Below are 15,921 nucleotides of genomic sequence, written 5' to 3'. Positions count from 1 at the left end.
TGTGGGTCCCTGTCAACTGTACAGCATGGCACTCGCTCGCCCCGTCTGTGGAGTCTTGGTTTGTAAACAGCAGCGCCGTCACTGGCTGCAGCCCGGTGCCTTCTGCTTCATGGCCACGCCAGGCGGGCAGTGACAGGGCTCCATCGTGCTTTTGAGCCTGTGACCCCGAGGAAGCAGAGCCTCAGTGCCTAACTGGTTATTCACTAGGCATAATCTTTATGTGATAGAAAGTGGTTTTATTCCCGTGGTTTCCAACAGCTGGCCTTGCGGATCACAGCCCAACGTGTAGCCACCACACCGAGTGCCCCTGGGGTGGTGCAAATGGCTAATGTGTTTGGCTATTAACCTCAAGGTTGGAGGCTTGGCTCCATCCAGATGTAGCACAGGAGAAAGGCCTGGCATCTCCCTGTGGGAGGAGCCAGGGAAGCCCAGGGAACAGCTCTACTCTGACACACATGGGTGAGCCAGGAATCCCAGCAGGCTCTACATCGACTTGCTTACAATGGGCCTGGAACTGCCCAGAACACTGCCCAATTTAGGAAAGTCTTTACTTCCCGGTACAGGAGCCCTGGTGGCGCAGTGGTTACGCGTCAGGCTGCGATCCGCATGGTGGACAGTTCGAAACCACTTTCTACTCCCGTGAACAGTCAGTCAGCATTAACTCAGTGGCAGTGAGTCCAGAGTTGGCGTTTACCTCCTGGTGGCGCTGTGGGTTAGGGGTGGGGCTACTACCCTCAAGGTCTGTGGTCAGGAGAAAGGTACAGCTGTACGTCCCTGTCAAGACCGATGGTCTGGAACACGCCAGGGAGCAGTTCTGCTCTGTCTACAGGCTCACAACGGCTGGAATAGACTCAGTGGTGCCCAACAATACCAACAACGTTTACTGCACTCCGAACCCGCTCGCCGCTCTGCAGAGGAAGCAGCAGCTGCCCAGTCCCACAGAGATTCACGGAGGGCTGCTGTGAGCAGAACTGCCTGCACGGCCGTGGGCTGGGTGTGGGTTTCGGTGGCTGCCTGTGCCGGAGCTGAAGTTAAACGCTCTGCCCTGCTCCTAAGTGGGAAGGGAAACAGACTGCCGTCCAAACGGTGGTCAGAATTTCTCTTCTTCTTTTCTTTTCAAGATTCAAGGGAGATAGGACAGGAGCTTCCTTGAACGAAGTGGACTCACACAGAGGCAAGGTGGCCCAGGCCACCAACGGATAATAATCACCAAGTTCCATTAAGGATGAAAGTCAGTGTGAGCCTTCACGGTTTGAAATCAGTGACAGTCTGAAGTTACCGCATTGAATAGGAACAAGAGCATTTATGTATTGATTTACTATTACCTCTACTCCCCAAATCAAACCCACCGCCATCAAGTCAATTAAGATTCACAGTGACCCTGTTCCGAATCTGGAACGGTACATGTTCAAAGGCAAAGACAGCTCATCTTCCTACCTTGGAGCAGCTGAGGCTCTGCGCGTTGGCAGCCCAATGCTTAACTCACTGTGCCACGAGGGATCTGTTGCCTAGACTCATCAACCTTCATTTAGCCAATTACTTACCCTCCTACCAAGCCTCGGTTTCCTAACAATAATAGGAGTACACTCTGGACCAATGGTTTTTCAGACTGTTGGTAGGATGAGGTGGGATAACAACGCAAACATCTAGCCCAAGGTGTGGTTCATCAGGTAAGGATTAGTTGCTCAGCCCCAAAACCCACTGGACTGCCATCAAGTTTATTTTGGCTCATAGCGACCCTACAGGACAGCTCTTGCCAGTTTCTGGGCTATAAATCTTTACATAAGTAGGAAGCCTCTCCTTTCTCCCCTCAAAGTGGCTAGTAGGTTTGAACTGCCAACACTGTGATCAGCAGATCAACGGGTAACCACCGGAGCTCCTAACTAGAGCACCGAGGCTCCCATCAGATTATTGATTCATAATGTGAAACCAGTTATAATAACTGTATTTTACGGTGTAAGAGTTGGGGGATGGGGAGGGGTGGTGGTGGGAAAAAACAGCCTTTTTTTAAAAAACTCATTTTGTTGCCTGGGTAACTCCTGGCATTTCTTCCCACAGATATGCTAAATATCTGTATTTCCACAAACTGGCCTCTCATTACCAATGCACCACAAATAAGGCACAGTTGTGCCCCAGATTAGCCCCACTTAGCATTCCTACCCACGCACAGGCATTCGCAGCGCTGCGTTCCCAGGACGCAGAGCTTCATTGGATCCCGGCAGACTGAGCGCGGATACCAAGTTCACCACAGGTGTCCACTATGAGTGGAAGCGGAGTCCTGGTGGTGGACTTCTCAAAGGGGCTAACAATGTTTCTTCCTGTGAAATGAGGCAGTCTGGGTAGCAGACTCTCACACAACCAAACGATGCTATTCTCATGTATGTATTTCTCTTTCAAAGCAAGTCATAAAGAATGCCAGCAATTCATGGGTCAATCAAAACCCCACTTTAAAAAACCCTCATTTTTAAGTGGCAATAAGAGCTGGTCAGTCTTGCTCTCACAGTGGATTTGGCAAACGCTGAGGGGGTTGTACTTCATACTCAGGGCCGTGTTTATCTCCACCTCAGGGTGCTTTCTTTTAAAGCAGAATTTGTCCTGCAGAGGTGTTCAAGGAACCAGTGTGCGGGGCTGCCTTCCTTCATGGCTGGCAGTGGCAGGGTGGGCGGACCGGAGGTAACGCGGACTGCTTTCCTGGAAGCGCTCACGAGGAGAGTGGCGTGCAGTAAGCCACTCTCGGAGATCTGGGCCTTCAGAGAGGTTTGCTCACTTACACTGACTCTCCGTAGCACACTTACGTCCACGGTGGCCGACCCCACCTTCTCAGTTTCACTTACAGAGATTGGCCGAGCATGGCACTTTCTCCATTATTGAAAACACGTGTGATCGTGGAGACTCGTTTTTATCCGAGTGTCCATGTCTCCGCTCGTGGCGCCCGTGAGCAGTGCTGTCCACATTCAGCCTTGGTCAGTACGTGGGCACCACCAGCCACGCTGAGGGAGGAAGACGAGGCTTTCTTCTCCTGGGCAGAGTGAGTCTCCGAAACCCACAGGAGCAGTTCTACCCTGCCCTGCGGGTCGCTGTGAGTTGAAACCAACGTGATGGCAGAGAATTTGGTTTAAAGGAACCCAGGGTGAGGAGCTCAGCTGCTCACCTGAAATTCAGAGGTTCGAACCCACCAGCAATCCGGCGGGGAACGATGTGGCCTGTCAGCTTCTGCAAGGATTCCAATCTTGGTGCCCGGGGAAGGCAGTGCGGGACTAGCACACAGGGCAGGAGAGGGATGACCGCATTTCAGGGATGGCAGCCAACGGCCCAGAAACCATTCACACGTGGACTGTTGGGTGGGAAGCCAGTTGGCTGGGTCAGGCTCCACCTCAAACACGGCAACATGGTCAGCAACCCAGAGCCTTGGAAACCCTCTGGGCCAGTTCTCCTCTGCCCTGTGAGAAGGAATCTAGTCAGCAGCGGCTGGTTTGGTGTTTGGGGTTCTACAGCACTGCAAGCTGCCTCCTCACACCTTCAGCATCTTCCATGTTAGTGCCTCGTGGCTCAGTGGGGCATGTCCACCTAAATGTATGAACATATACTGAGGCTATGTGAATGCCTAATATCCTGTATCCAGCTGAGCCAACCACTCCTAGGGTACCGGCATAAGATCCTCAGGCATCACTGGGATGCTTTTGACCATGAGCTAGGCCCAGGGGATAAGGTTAGTCATCAAGTTCACTTCCACCTCCCCTGTCATGGTGCCTAGCACAGAGCCAGGTGCACAGCTGCATTCAGCCCATATTTACTAGTGGCATGGAGTTGATGGCAGCATCAGGTCTCCACTCTGTAACAGGATTTGTTGCTTTAACGGCCGCTGGGCACTTGGTTTAAGAGTGTGAACTCACCTGGGGAAAGCATCAAAGCAGTATGTCTTCCTGGTGTCGGGAAAGGCCACCCGCAGACCAGACATCAGAGGGGAATGGAGAATGACGGCCGCGCACTCGTACCGAGAGGCCAGGTCCACCGTGGGGACCGTCCCGATGCTCTGGCCATACAGGATGATGTTCTCAGGGCTCACACCGTACCTGGAGAAGTCGGAGATGCAGCTGTTAGCTCATGCACAAGGCAGGGGGGCAGCGAGATAGGAGAAGACCCCAACATAACTCAAATCCACAAAGTTCTCAGGTCTGGCATCTTAAAAACCACATCATTTAATGTGCACACTTGAGCTTCAGATGAATGTGAATTTGACTACCACAAACGTTAAGGCTCTATTTCAGGACACTCTCTAGTCATTAGGATTCCATGCTCTGCAAAATAAATGCTTTAAAATTAATGAACATGGCCTCTTTTTTTCTGGCTTTTTAACAAGTACACCGTGAACTTCATTTTCAGTATCTACTCCAGAGCCATCTCATTTTCTCTTCATCCCTCTTTATATTTTCTTTGATGGTGACAAATGCACTTCTCAAACAAGAACAAAAGCATGCCTGGCAGATCATGATATAATTCAGAGTCCCTCAAAATGACTGTTCGCCTTGGTCAGAGAAAGGTTTCCTGGGGGTACAGGGGGGGTCAGTTATAATGTGCAATGCATTATCTTCCCCATAGCCTCGTCTTCTAAACCCTTTCAAGATTTTGACTCCATCAGCAGTCCCTAATCTAGTCGTCCCTCATGCTTATTTGGGTAATGTTGTGGAAGTGGCTAGGCATTTCAACTGCCAACCTTTGGCAAAGCCTGGCAGTTCAAACCCACCAGAGACCCTCAGAAGCTGAGGGATCGGCTTTAGACAGGTCATGGCTGTGGAACAGCCAATAAGGCACCGTTCTATCCTAACCCCCATCGTTTTTAAATTGTGGTGGAAATCTGAACCCCAAAACACTGGCCCACAGTTTCCACGTTGATAATGCAATGACATTAGATTTTTCATGGCCCACCGCCGTCATCACTAGCCTTCCCCAATGTGTTCTGCTTCCATTGACATGAACTCAATACTCTTTAGGGGGGATTGAATTGAGCCCCTAGAATATGTGCTGGAAATCCTGCATAGGACTGTCTTTGTACGTTAATGGCATCAGGGATCCACATGGGGAAAGTCAAGGCCAATCGCCTTTGGGATTCACGAAGCAGCTTAGGTGCCAATGAGGAAGCCCAAACAGAGGGGATGGTACCTGGCACAGGATCGCCAACCAAGCAAGGAACAGGAGCTAAAGAGACCAGAGCCTTCCTCCGGCCTTGACACAAAGTTATGTCTTCCCCTGGAGCCAGAGTCCTGAATTTGGACTTCCAGCCTCAACTGTAAGCAAGTAAGTGTTTGTGAAAGTCACCCAGGTGGTGCTTCTGACCCAGCAGCACGATGACGTCCCCAATCACAAACTCCCCCCGCCCCTCCCCTCTCCCTCTTGACCCTAATGATCTTTGACTTCTACACGTTTGCTTATTTCATACAAAGGAGATCACACAGATCTTTGCCCTTTTGCCCAGCATCATGTGACCTGCATTTCTCTGGGCAGCGGCACGATATTCCGTGGCACCTATTCACCACATTTTGTGCTTCCCTGCGAGGGTTGACAGCATTTCAGTTGCTTCCCCTTGTCTATTGTGAAAAATGCCACAGTGAACCGTGGAGCGTGGTTCCTACCGGGACGTTCCTGCCTTCGTTGTGGGGTACACAGACCTAGAATTGGGATCACCAAGCCATAGCATAAGTCAATGTTTACCTTGGTAAACCTTGGTAAATCACCTCTTTCTACCCTGAGACACTTATCGTTGCCACGAGTTGTCAACTTCTTAAAAAATATGTTAATAGCAATGTGGACAGGCTGTGGCCCAGCCTCCCTGATCGCCTGCGGATGCCCAGAGAACTAAGCTCTGGCCAGTGGGATGTGAGCAGAAGTGGTGTCCTGGTTTTAAGGGGCAGGACACGCTCTCGTACTGACCCACCCGGGCCCACACAGAAGGGCCGAGCCAAATAGAAGGAGCCCTGGACAATGTCTACATTACAACCGAGAAGAGCCAGAATTTATAAAGAGCTCCTATAAATGAGAGCAAAGAGATAAGAGAAGCGGGCGTGCAGGAGGGGAGCAGCATGCTCCGTACACACACGCACACACACACACAGGCGTTCGTGCTCAGCCTCACCGGGACAACATGACAATGCACATTCAACCTGAGACACTGTTGGAGACCCAGGAGAAGGCACAGATGGAGAAGCCAGACAACGATGGGTGGGGGGAGGGCAGGAGGGCCTTGGTGACTCTGTGGCGTTGCTGACAAGAGTGTAAAAGCATGCACGCACTTGGGAAATCAATGTGACTTTGACCTGGTCAAGTTGAAGTCGTGAGCCAATAACTCCGCTTTGGGGTATAAGTCCTATGGCGATATTCTCCTTCTGTATGGTCAAGTGGGGTCCAAGCTTGGCCACCCAGAGAAGCGTGTGGAACTGCCCCAGAGGGTTTCCCAGGCTGCAATCTTTACGGCAGCGGCTCATCAGGCTTCTTCTCTCTGGGAAGCTCGGGCTGGCTTTGAACGGCTCACCTTCCCCCCAGCAGCTGAGTGCTTCACCGTTGTGGCACCAGGGCATCTTGACTGCAGCGAAGCTCGCTAGACAATGCTTCCTGGTAACAGACTGCAGTGAAGAGAACTGCCCGTTGGTAACCCAACCCAACTACCCCTGCTGCTGCAGTATTCTGCTACTCCACAGGGAAATGGGGCCCTTGTAAAGTTTGGGGGTACACGGGCAGCACAAATACTTAATGTGCTCACTGCTAACACAAGCTTAAATGTTCCAGTCCACCTAGAGGCACCCCAGCACAAAGGCCTGGCCATCTACTTACCCCCAAACCCTACGAGCACAGTTCTGCCCTGACCCGTATGTGGGGTTGCCGTGGATGGGAGCTGGCAGCCGGCAGCACCGGCGAAAGGGATGTGATGAGCGAGTGGCTGTTTGTCTTGAACCTCCAACCCTTTGGTTAGCAGCCAAGCAAGTGCACCACAGGCACCGCCTCGGGGCAGTGCTTCATAGGGCTAGCCACCTCCGTGGAGCAAGACGGATGAAAAGATGATGGAACTTGCCCCGTGAGCTTTTCCAAACACCCTCCTATCTGCGCTGTGCCGTGACAGCTAGGAAGGAATTCCGCTGGTGGACAGCGCACTGACCCTGTGAGCTTCAGAGTCCAGGAGAAAGCCTGGTCTTTCTCCCGTGGAGCCGCTGCTGCTTTGAACTGCTGTGCCGCCAGGGCTCCTTCCACAGGTATGGGGTTGAGGATTTACAACACATACTTTGGGGGGCATAACGCAATGCCTAACAGCTTCCTCGGGTGGTGACAACATTTCAAATCAAATGGACTACTACTGAGTTGATTCTGGCGCCGAGAGACGCCAGGATGGGTTTCTGAGACTGCAAACCTTTATAGGATCAGACCGCCCTGTCTTTCTTCCGTGTGACACCTGGTGTGTATACACCGCCAACCTTGCAATTAGTAGCCCGATGCCTTCCCCCTTCTGGCTTCTCCCTGTTTCCACACCTGCATGTACTCCATCCGCTTCAACCCCCACTGGGACCCCCTCCAGAATACTTTGGCCTCCTGATCCCCCTACTGTGCCTGACTCTAGCCCTAGGTTCCAGGAGAAGGGGATGCAGCCAGGGGAGAAGACAGGGACATCAGCTATAGAGCTGAGCTCCTCCCTCCCCACAGCCAAGCTGTTAGGGTGCAGGGGCCACTCAGGATTGGGATGTACTTTTGTCCCCCTCTCTGGGGAGCGGGAAATGTAAGTTTCGGCGAAAACACACTAACCCGGCGGCAAGGGACAGAGAGGCGAGGCTACAGAACAGTAAGTTCTGAGGACAGGCGAAGCCACAGATGGGATACGTGGCGAGGGGAGTGCTTCAGGCATAGTATCAAGGGGCTGGGCGGACAGTGGAATCAGGAAGTCTGCAGGTGTGGGAGGGTCAGGCACGGAAACGAAGTCAACAAAAACATCTTCCGTGGCAGCGGTTGGAAATGAGTCAGGGAGCTAGTGGAGCCCAAAGGTCAGCACCCTGCAGACTGCTGTGTAAGTGGCACCAGCAGTTGGAGGAGGAAGCTAAAGTCCAAGTGCAAGCGTCACTCATTAACACCTGACCGGTCCACCTCTCGGGGACTGCCGGTCCAGTTCAGTGTATGAATGAGCACTGAGCCAAGTTATGCCCAAAGGTGAATGTCTCCACAAGAGCCCAGGTCCTGCTAACCCAGAGCCCTTCCGGAGCTCCTCAGCACTACTGTCTCTACGCTGACCCCATTGGGCTTGGGGCTCTTCAAGGACGCCCCTGGGCTGCTCAGACCTCCAATCTGCCCTGTCCTATCCTTCTGTCTTTTCATCACCGTCATTTCCAAGGTTGACGAAGGGCAGGTGTCCTAGTTCCTGACTCCTGACCTGGTTTCAGTGTACTACTCCACTCTGACTCATGCCCTCTCCTGGCCTCTCCCTGGGACTCCCCGCTGTCTAACCCATTCCTGTTCCGCTCCCAGATCTGCCTTCCTTCCGGTTCTAGAGAATCACTCAACCACATTCACATGACTCCCCATTCCAAATCATTTTCCAGGATCTTCCTTACAAAACAAAACAAGCTTTTTTTTGACATGCTAAGTTTTCGAATCAAATCTTTCAACAAATCATTACTCTACGAATAGGAAGTCCCTGTCCTCGGGTTAGTCCCCCACAATCTGCCCTTTTCTCTTCTCTCCAAATGCACCGTTGGCCTTGGTGGACTCCCCACCTGTGGCTGCACAAACACACACACACCCTCTGTGTGCAGTGTCCTGCCTCCTTTCTACCCCCTAGGAAACTTCTGACCTACTTCCTTCTCACGCTTTTTTGCTAAACACTACAGTCTACATGTGGTGTTTTCTTCTTCTTCTTTTTTTTTTTTTACGTGTGGTGTTTTCTGAGAAACGGTGTGAGTAACCATTTGGTGGCCTGCCCTGCCCAGCCGCTAAGATGATAAGGGGCACAAAAATAGTCAATTTCACTGGGAACCTTCGCAGCCCCCTCCCTCAGGGATCCGGGCACTGAGCCACCACTTGCTTTGAAAATGAAGGTGACGAAAGTCAAAGGGTGCTTTCTGCAAAGCACAATGAAATGGCCATTGTTGCTATCATTCCAAATGCGATAACCCCCCCCAAGTCTCAGGTCAGCTGCTTGGGGAGCTGGAAAAAAGCAGAAGCTCTGGTCCGAATACCAACAAGCCGACCCACGTGGCTCATCACGACCCAGCGGGCACCGAAATGTTTAGGCATTTTGTTGCCGGCTGCTGCTGAGCTAACTCTCGACGCGTGGCGGCCTCGTGTCTAAGAGGAGGATGCACTGGCAAAACGCAGGCATGTGAGTCCACTCTCCCACCTCTCACTGAGGGGCCACCGTGACCCTGAATAACCTCTGTATGTATGAGCGGCGTGGTGCGGTGCACACTCACCGGAGTTGAGACTGAAACCGTTTGTTCTTATGGTCTTCAAATGTCCACGCCCTAGTTCAGGCCACGAGCAATGCGGAGTACAGGCTGACCATCCCAAACGCAGCCTTCAAGTCCCACCCAGCCTATGGGACAAGCCCCCAGGAGCCCTACAGCCAAGGGCTCAGCAGCAGGTGCCCAAGAAGAGGTGTGGAGCGCATGTGGACGGGGTGGGTGGGGTGGGGAACCACAGGGTGCTGTGCCTTAGAGGCAGACTCAAGTTCAAGGTAAATGCAGGTGGTTTTCTCGGTAACAGAAGGCTTTCTTTTTTCCCTTTGCTGGGAGCGCTTCCGGATAACAATCCATCATTCATTGAGATCAAGCACAATTGTATATAATTGCTGCCACCATCATTTTCACAACATTTTCTTGCTTCTTGAACTCTTTTAATATCAACTCTTTGATAACCCCACCCTACCCCCCAGGAGCCCTGGTGGCTATAATATGAATTGCTTCTTGTCGGATCCATCTTCTATCACCCTGAGTGGGGTTATCTAGCCTCGCCTCCTTGAGACAGGCTGCAGCCTGTGCTGGTGAGCGGGCCTGGTTCTGTCCGTCAGTCACGAGCACTCCCCTGTCTTCAGAGAGAAGCATGCCCGCACCACTTCCACCTCCTTGGAAGCCAACAGTTTTGATATTTCAGAGCTGAAATGCCTAGTGGGAATCTTCCAGAACAAAGGGCAAAGATAAATACACAAGGTAACCTGAATGCTAATGGAAAGGATGAGGTCTGAGGCCAGAGGCCATTCAGAGACCCCGGTACACTTGAAGTGCAAAGCTTCCCAGTGAAAGGGCAGGTGTGTAAACAAGCCCTGCCAACACACACACACACACACACACACACACAGGCATACATGGGGTAAACCACTCTCTGACTGCCAGTAGCCCACGCTTAACAAACGTGTGCTCGCTAATTTACTCATGAGAAAGCTGAAAAGTATCCCTAATCCGACCATGCTTCCCTGCCCTTCAGGGAAGACACTCACTGAAGGTTAAACCGCTTCCCAGGGCGGCATCCACCCGCTGTTCCTCCCGGTGGGGAAAGCCGAACACTGAATGCGATCTGAGAAAAGTCGAGCCTTTAAAGACTAGCGATGTCACTTTTTTATTTGTGCCCTTTCCCCCCTGACCAAGCCAATTTGGTTCAAAGGGACACTTAAAAGCAATGGAATCATAACCTCTGGATGTTTTTTAAAAATCTGGGCACAGAAGTACTCTTTCCACACACGGGTCACATAAGACAAGGCGCCAAATGGTAGATCTGGCCGGGGTTGGCTTGTGTTCAGCCTAAACTGATGTCCAGAACAACTTAATCCTTTGTAACCGTCAAGGCTGTCTACTCAGACAGCGGTCTTGCTCCGTGTCACAGCAAAAATCAAGACACGGTAGGGTAATTAAAAGATGAACTCTTTGGTCTGTTACAATGAGAACACAATCACTTGCTTGAACATTTTGGAGAATGATTGTGCATGGAGCTGGTCCAATGATCATTGACAAGTTCTCAGCATTCTGTACTTATCTAACATGTGGGGAGAGCCAGACATTTCTAGCTCCCCAAGAACTTGCTACATGGTTCCAATACTGTTCTGACGGGATTAAATGAGCTGGTTCATTTGAAGCACCTAGTACAGGCATCTGACGAAACAGATACTCAATACAGGTCACTTCTGTCCACATCAAACACACAAGAAGATGCACATTTTACCAAAAGAGAACCTGAGTGAAGCTTCCTAATTTCACCACCAAAAGATGCAAGTTAAAAGTACGGTAGAGATTCCACACAAACTGTGAGGCGTGGGGACAAACAAAAACCTTTAGAAATCTAATTCCGTTGTACCCTTGATTTAACCCATAAACCACGGCTGGAGGTTCTTTCTTAGATCAAGAAACACAAGTATCCAATTGCCAATGATTTTATCTCACTGTAAGGAGAGTTCTTGTAACAGGCGTAGAAGACAAGACACCAGCCAGGTGATCCAAGTGTTTGCCCCACTTGACAATGGCTGTGGGTCTCAGATGGTTAACACTACACAGCTCTTTAGTTCCTACACTAAAACTGTCAAGGTGCCTCCAACACACACACACACACACACACACACACACACACACACACACACACTTACTCACTCACTCACTTCAACACACAGTGAAAGTCGTGGAAGCCTGATGGTGTGCTTCTGAAAAATCGGAACTGAAAACCTTAGAGGGCACAGTGCTCGACACCCGTGCGATCACCACGAGCCAGAGTCAACTCGGAGCTTTGTTCTGCTTTCCGTACCTGGCAGGGCTGTTGTTTGCGGTTAGGTGCTGTGGCATCAGTTTTGACTCACAGTGACCCTGTGTCCAACAGAACAAAATGCCACTGGTCCTGCCCCGTCCTCGCAACTGCTGCTGACTGAGCCCATGGCTGCAATCTGCCTCGCTGAGCGGCTGCCTCTCCCACTAAGTATGATGTCCTTTCCCAAGAACTGTCCAAATTCACAGGTCCAATAACATGTCCACAGGGTGTGAGACAAAGTCTGGGCGCCCTTGTTTCTCAAGACCACACTGGCTATGTTTCTTCTGGCAGTCTGTGGGATAGTCAGTAGTGGCATCAGCACCACAACTCTAATGGGTTGACTCTTCATTGGGCTTCCTTACTCAGGGTCCAGCGTTTACATACACACTTATGAGGTGATTGATAATACCACAGCTTGGGCCAAGGACACATTAGTTCTCAAGTAACGTTTTCACATTTTAAAAAGAGGTCTTTTGCAGCAGGTTTGCCCAGTGCAGGACACCATTTGATTTCCTGACTGCTGCTTCCCTGAATGTTAATTGTAGATCCAAGGAAAAATAAATCCTTGAAATGTCAATCTTTTCTCCCGGTGTCAGGAAGTTGCATATTGGGTCTCGTTGTAAAGATGTTAAGGTCTACATTCCTAACCTTCTGTTCTATCATCTCTCAGCTTGAGTCAGTGCTTCAAGTCCTCTTCAACTTTAGCAAACAGGGTTGTGTCATCTGCATGTCACGTTAATGAGCCTCCTTCCCATCTTGAGGCAACGTTCTTCTCACATCGTCCAGCTTCTCGGATGCTCTGCTCAGCATGCAGATGGAATAAGTACGGTGATGGAAGGAGTTGGTGCTGAGGTGCCCAGTAATGAGCATAAAGACACAAGTGCATGGGAATCAGAACGTGCAGAAGCACCAGAGTAAGCATCTTTGATGTCCTTTAAAATGAACATCTCTTAAGTCTGACTTAAACTAGTCCTTTTCTTAGTCCATGGCACGAAAGGCAATTTCAGCTCCCCTGAGTGGTAAATGAGGTACTACTATGACATTTTTAAAAAATCATTCAAGCAGTAATATTCTTATTTTATAATGAAATCTCTAAAATCCAAAGGCAATAAAGCATGAAACAAACAAAAAGATTGTATAGCTATGCAAGTGGCTTATACTGTATTATTTTACAAATCTGGTAGAGGTATAAATCGAGAGGGAGAGAGAGAAGAAGAAAAGAGGAGAGAAGCCCAGTCACCCCTGGGTAAAGTACAAATAAAATGCTCTGCTCCCCTCTCTCCCTTTGGGAGATGAAGGGACTCCCAGGAGCATCACAAATACAGACAGAGATATTCCTTTATGCGGTATCTTCCATTTTCCCTTGAATTTGAATGAAACTGTAACAGACCCCCAATGTCTATATTTGAACACTCCAGGGCAGTTGCTAAGGAGGTCAGCTGCTCTAAAATATCTCGTCCAGCAGCCTGTCAAGGACATGTGATATGGGATTCTACACAGCAGCCCAGCCTCCAGGGCCACCAAACAACCCACTGGGGTGGGGTGACTCGGAGGCCTTCCCAACAGAGATGCTGCATTTCCTCTGGCAGGTGGGTCTAAAATAAGACCCCGAGTTGACTTCAACCTCATATTTGAACTAACGACTAAGTAGCGTGCAAACATATGGAAACAAAGCCCACGCCTATTTATCATACAGAGGAAGCCTTTACTGGCCACTGAGAACACCATGGCATTAATAATTCACCAATGCCCAGCCACATTCCATTCCGCACACTGCACTGCTACCCTGACGGTATCCTGACACCCCGTCCTTGGAGGAGCACAATGCAATAACCAGAGGGGGCGAAGGGGAGGAGGGCAGCAGAAATAGCAGAAGCCGTGTCCTTTGTGGGCAACCCAAGCCTACAATAGCACATGCTCTGAAGTAGGGATGTTCTTGTTTTACCACCCAAGTCCACGTGGCAAACCATGCCAGCAACTTCTGAGTCTTCCTTTACACCATCAGCCCATCCTTTACACTGATACCAGAAGGGCCGGGGCAGGTGGGGAGGGAGCTGGCTTGCTTTCATCATATGTTCAGCTGCTCCTCCAGCCGAAATCAGCCTCCCCTGAGCCCTTTACACCCATCAGGGTCATGGCTTTCTTTGATAGAGCATGAGATACCGCCAGTCTCCTATTTTAAACCATTTCAAAAGAAAATTGTCCCCACAAAAACTGCAGATGAGAACCTTTATCTAGACGTCGTTCTTGGACATACTGAAGGAGGCTGGGGCAGGCGATTCCCATCTCAGGAACTCACAGGGCAGGTCCGGGTCTGGGAACCGGATGATGTAGCCACGGGCCACAATGGGTAATGCTTGATGGAAAAGGGCGGGGCATGGGGGCGGTGGTGCTGGTGAGACTTGAAGAGTGGTGGGGTTAGACACAGTTTAGGGGAATCTGCTACTGACCTGTGCCTGCCTTTGCTCTGAGCATATGGAGGGGAGGCTGATCTACAGCCTCCACGTGTGTGCTCCCACACGCTCACCTGGATCCTCTATTGATCTGGCTTTCTTTCTTTTTTAATCAAAATACCATTTTAGGGGGGCTCTTACAGCTCTTACAACAATCCATACATCAATTGTATCAAGCATATTTGGACATATGTTGCCATCATTCTTTTCTAGACGTTCACTTTCTATTGAGCTCTTGGGATCAGCTCCTCTTTCCCACCTCCCCACCCTCCTGACCCCCTGACAAATTATAACTTATTATTTTCATATCTCACACCAAACGCTGTCTCCCGCCTCCCCGCTTCCCTTGGGGACACCGATACCGGAAGGGCTGGGGCAGGTGGGGAGAGGAGCTTATTCAGCTGCTCCTCCAGCCAAAATCAGCCTCCCCTGAGTCCTTTGCTTCTCTACGCCCACTGGATCGCAATCGATGCTTCTCTCAAATTCCATGCAAATGCCCCTGGGTTCTTGCTCCTCTTCCTACTCCATGATCACTTCAGATGCACCTGACTCCCGGCAGACAGTCTGCCTCAGTTTGATTTTCTAAATACGCAGTGCTTCTTTGGCATTGGGTCAATTTTAGGAGGAAGGTCACATGTCTTTTCAGTACGGCGACTATTTTAATCAAGTTACTATACAACACATGCCTCAATTTTAAGGCAACGTTTTTGCCCCCCAGGGGGGCTGGGAGCCCCTGAGTGGTGCAAAAACTGGTTAATGCACTCGGTTGCTAACCAAAAGGTAGACAGTTTGGGGTTCACCCACGAGTGTCTTGGAAGGAACGTTTTAGCGAACGTCCCAGAACTCAGCCACTGAAAACAGCAGGGCGCTTACTTCTGCTCCGATACCCAGGAAGCGGCCCGGCATGAGTCACTTTGCCGACAAGTGTCACTGTGAGGGTGGCTGAGGACCCTGGACCTGCCTAGGACGCCCAAGTGAAGGGTGCGGAGGAACAAGGAGGCTCTGGTTTTGACCTTCACAGAACATCATAGTCCAATGACCTCTGGTCACGTGCGCTAGGTTTACCCCCAAAGCAAGAATGCCTGGTTTTAAAGTCCCGCTATTTTGATATCACACGTGCTTTGGAGAATATTAAGGGACCTTAGGAAAACATGGATTTAAGAGGTTTAACTTGATCCTTGGTGAGAAATCATTGTATTTACCAGGAACATTCTCCATTTTATCCAGAAACTGGACTGAATGATGCTTAGTCAAAAAGTCCCTAAGTGGTACACTAATGGTGATCAGCTACAGTCTGAAAGGACGGCAGCCAGCAAAGCCACCACCCATCTTGTACCACACAAGGGAGCACCTTGGTGATCTGCAGCCTTAAAGATCACTGCCAAGAACCCCCGAACACCCCCCCCCACCCCCCCAGGAGCAGCCGAGCTCTTTAACACACAGGTGACTGCATCAGAATCAATGCCAGGGCAAAGGGGTGTGTGGCACATGCCGGTGTGTGTGTGTGTGTGTGTGTGTGTGTGTGTGTAAGAGACAGTTTTCAACCCCCCTCCCCGCCCCTAGTTTCACTGCCTTGACTTGGATGTGCTAAAGCAAGTGAGGTCACAGATCTCAGGATCACCAATCACTAATCCAGACTCTAAAACGCAGCCCTAGCCATTAGCCTTGAGGTGATTGATTTATTCTGGATTATCCATCAAAGTAAGTGAAA

The 15,921-nt window shown here is 50.4% G+C and overlaps 1 protein-coding gene across 1 annotated transcript in view; it reads right to left on the bottom strand.

Moving 5' to 3' along the window:
- The window catches only part of ABHD17C (abhydrolase domain containing 17C, depalmitoylase), a gene marked incomplete at its 5' end in the record, with an annotated part of 47,715 nt that overhangs the window by 3,753 nt on the left and 28,041 nt on the right, over nucleotides 1-15,921 (bottom strand). The window contains one exon of the mRNA XM_004708192.2: nucleotides 3,894-4,073. Coding sequence (XP_004708249.1) covers nucleotides 3,894-4,073 — 180 coding nt within the window. The remainder of the gene's footprint in view (nucleotides 1-3,893; nucleotides 4,074-15,921) is intronic.

Source organism: Echinops telfairi, unplaced genomic scaffold (genome assembly GCF_000313985.2).
Source record: "Echinops telfairi isolate 266 unplaced genomic scaffold, ASM31398v2 ScPeMD7_7;HRSCAF=31, whole genome shotgun sequence".
Taxonomy (NCBI): domain Eukaryota; kingdom Metazoa; phylum Chordata; class Mammalia; order Afrosoricida; family Tenrecidae; genus Echinops; species Echinops telfairi.
The sequence above is the reverse complement of the archived record's forward strand: the minus strand, read 5'-3'. Positions and strand labels throughout refer to the sequence as shown.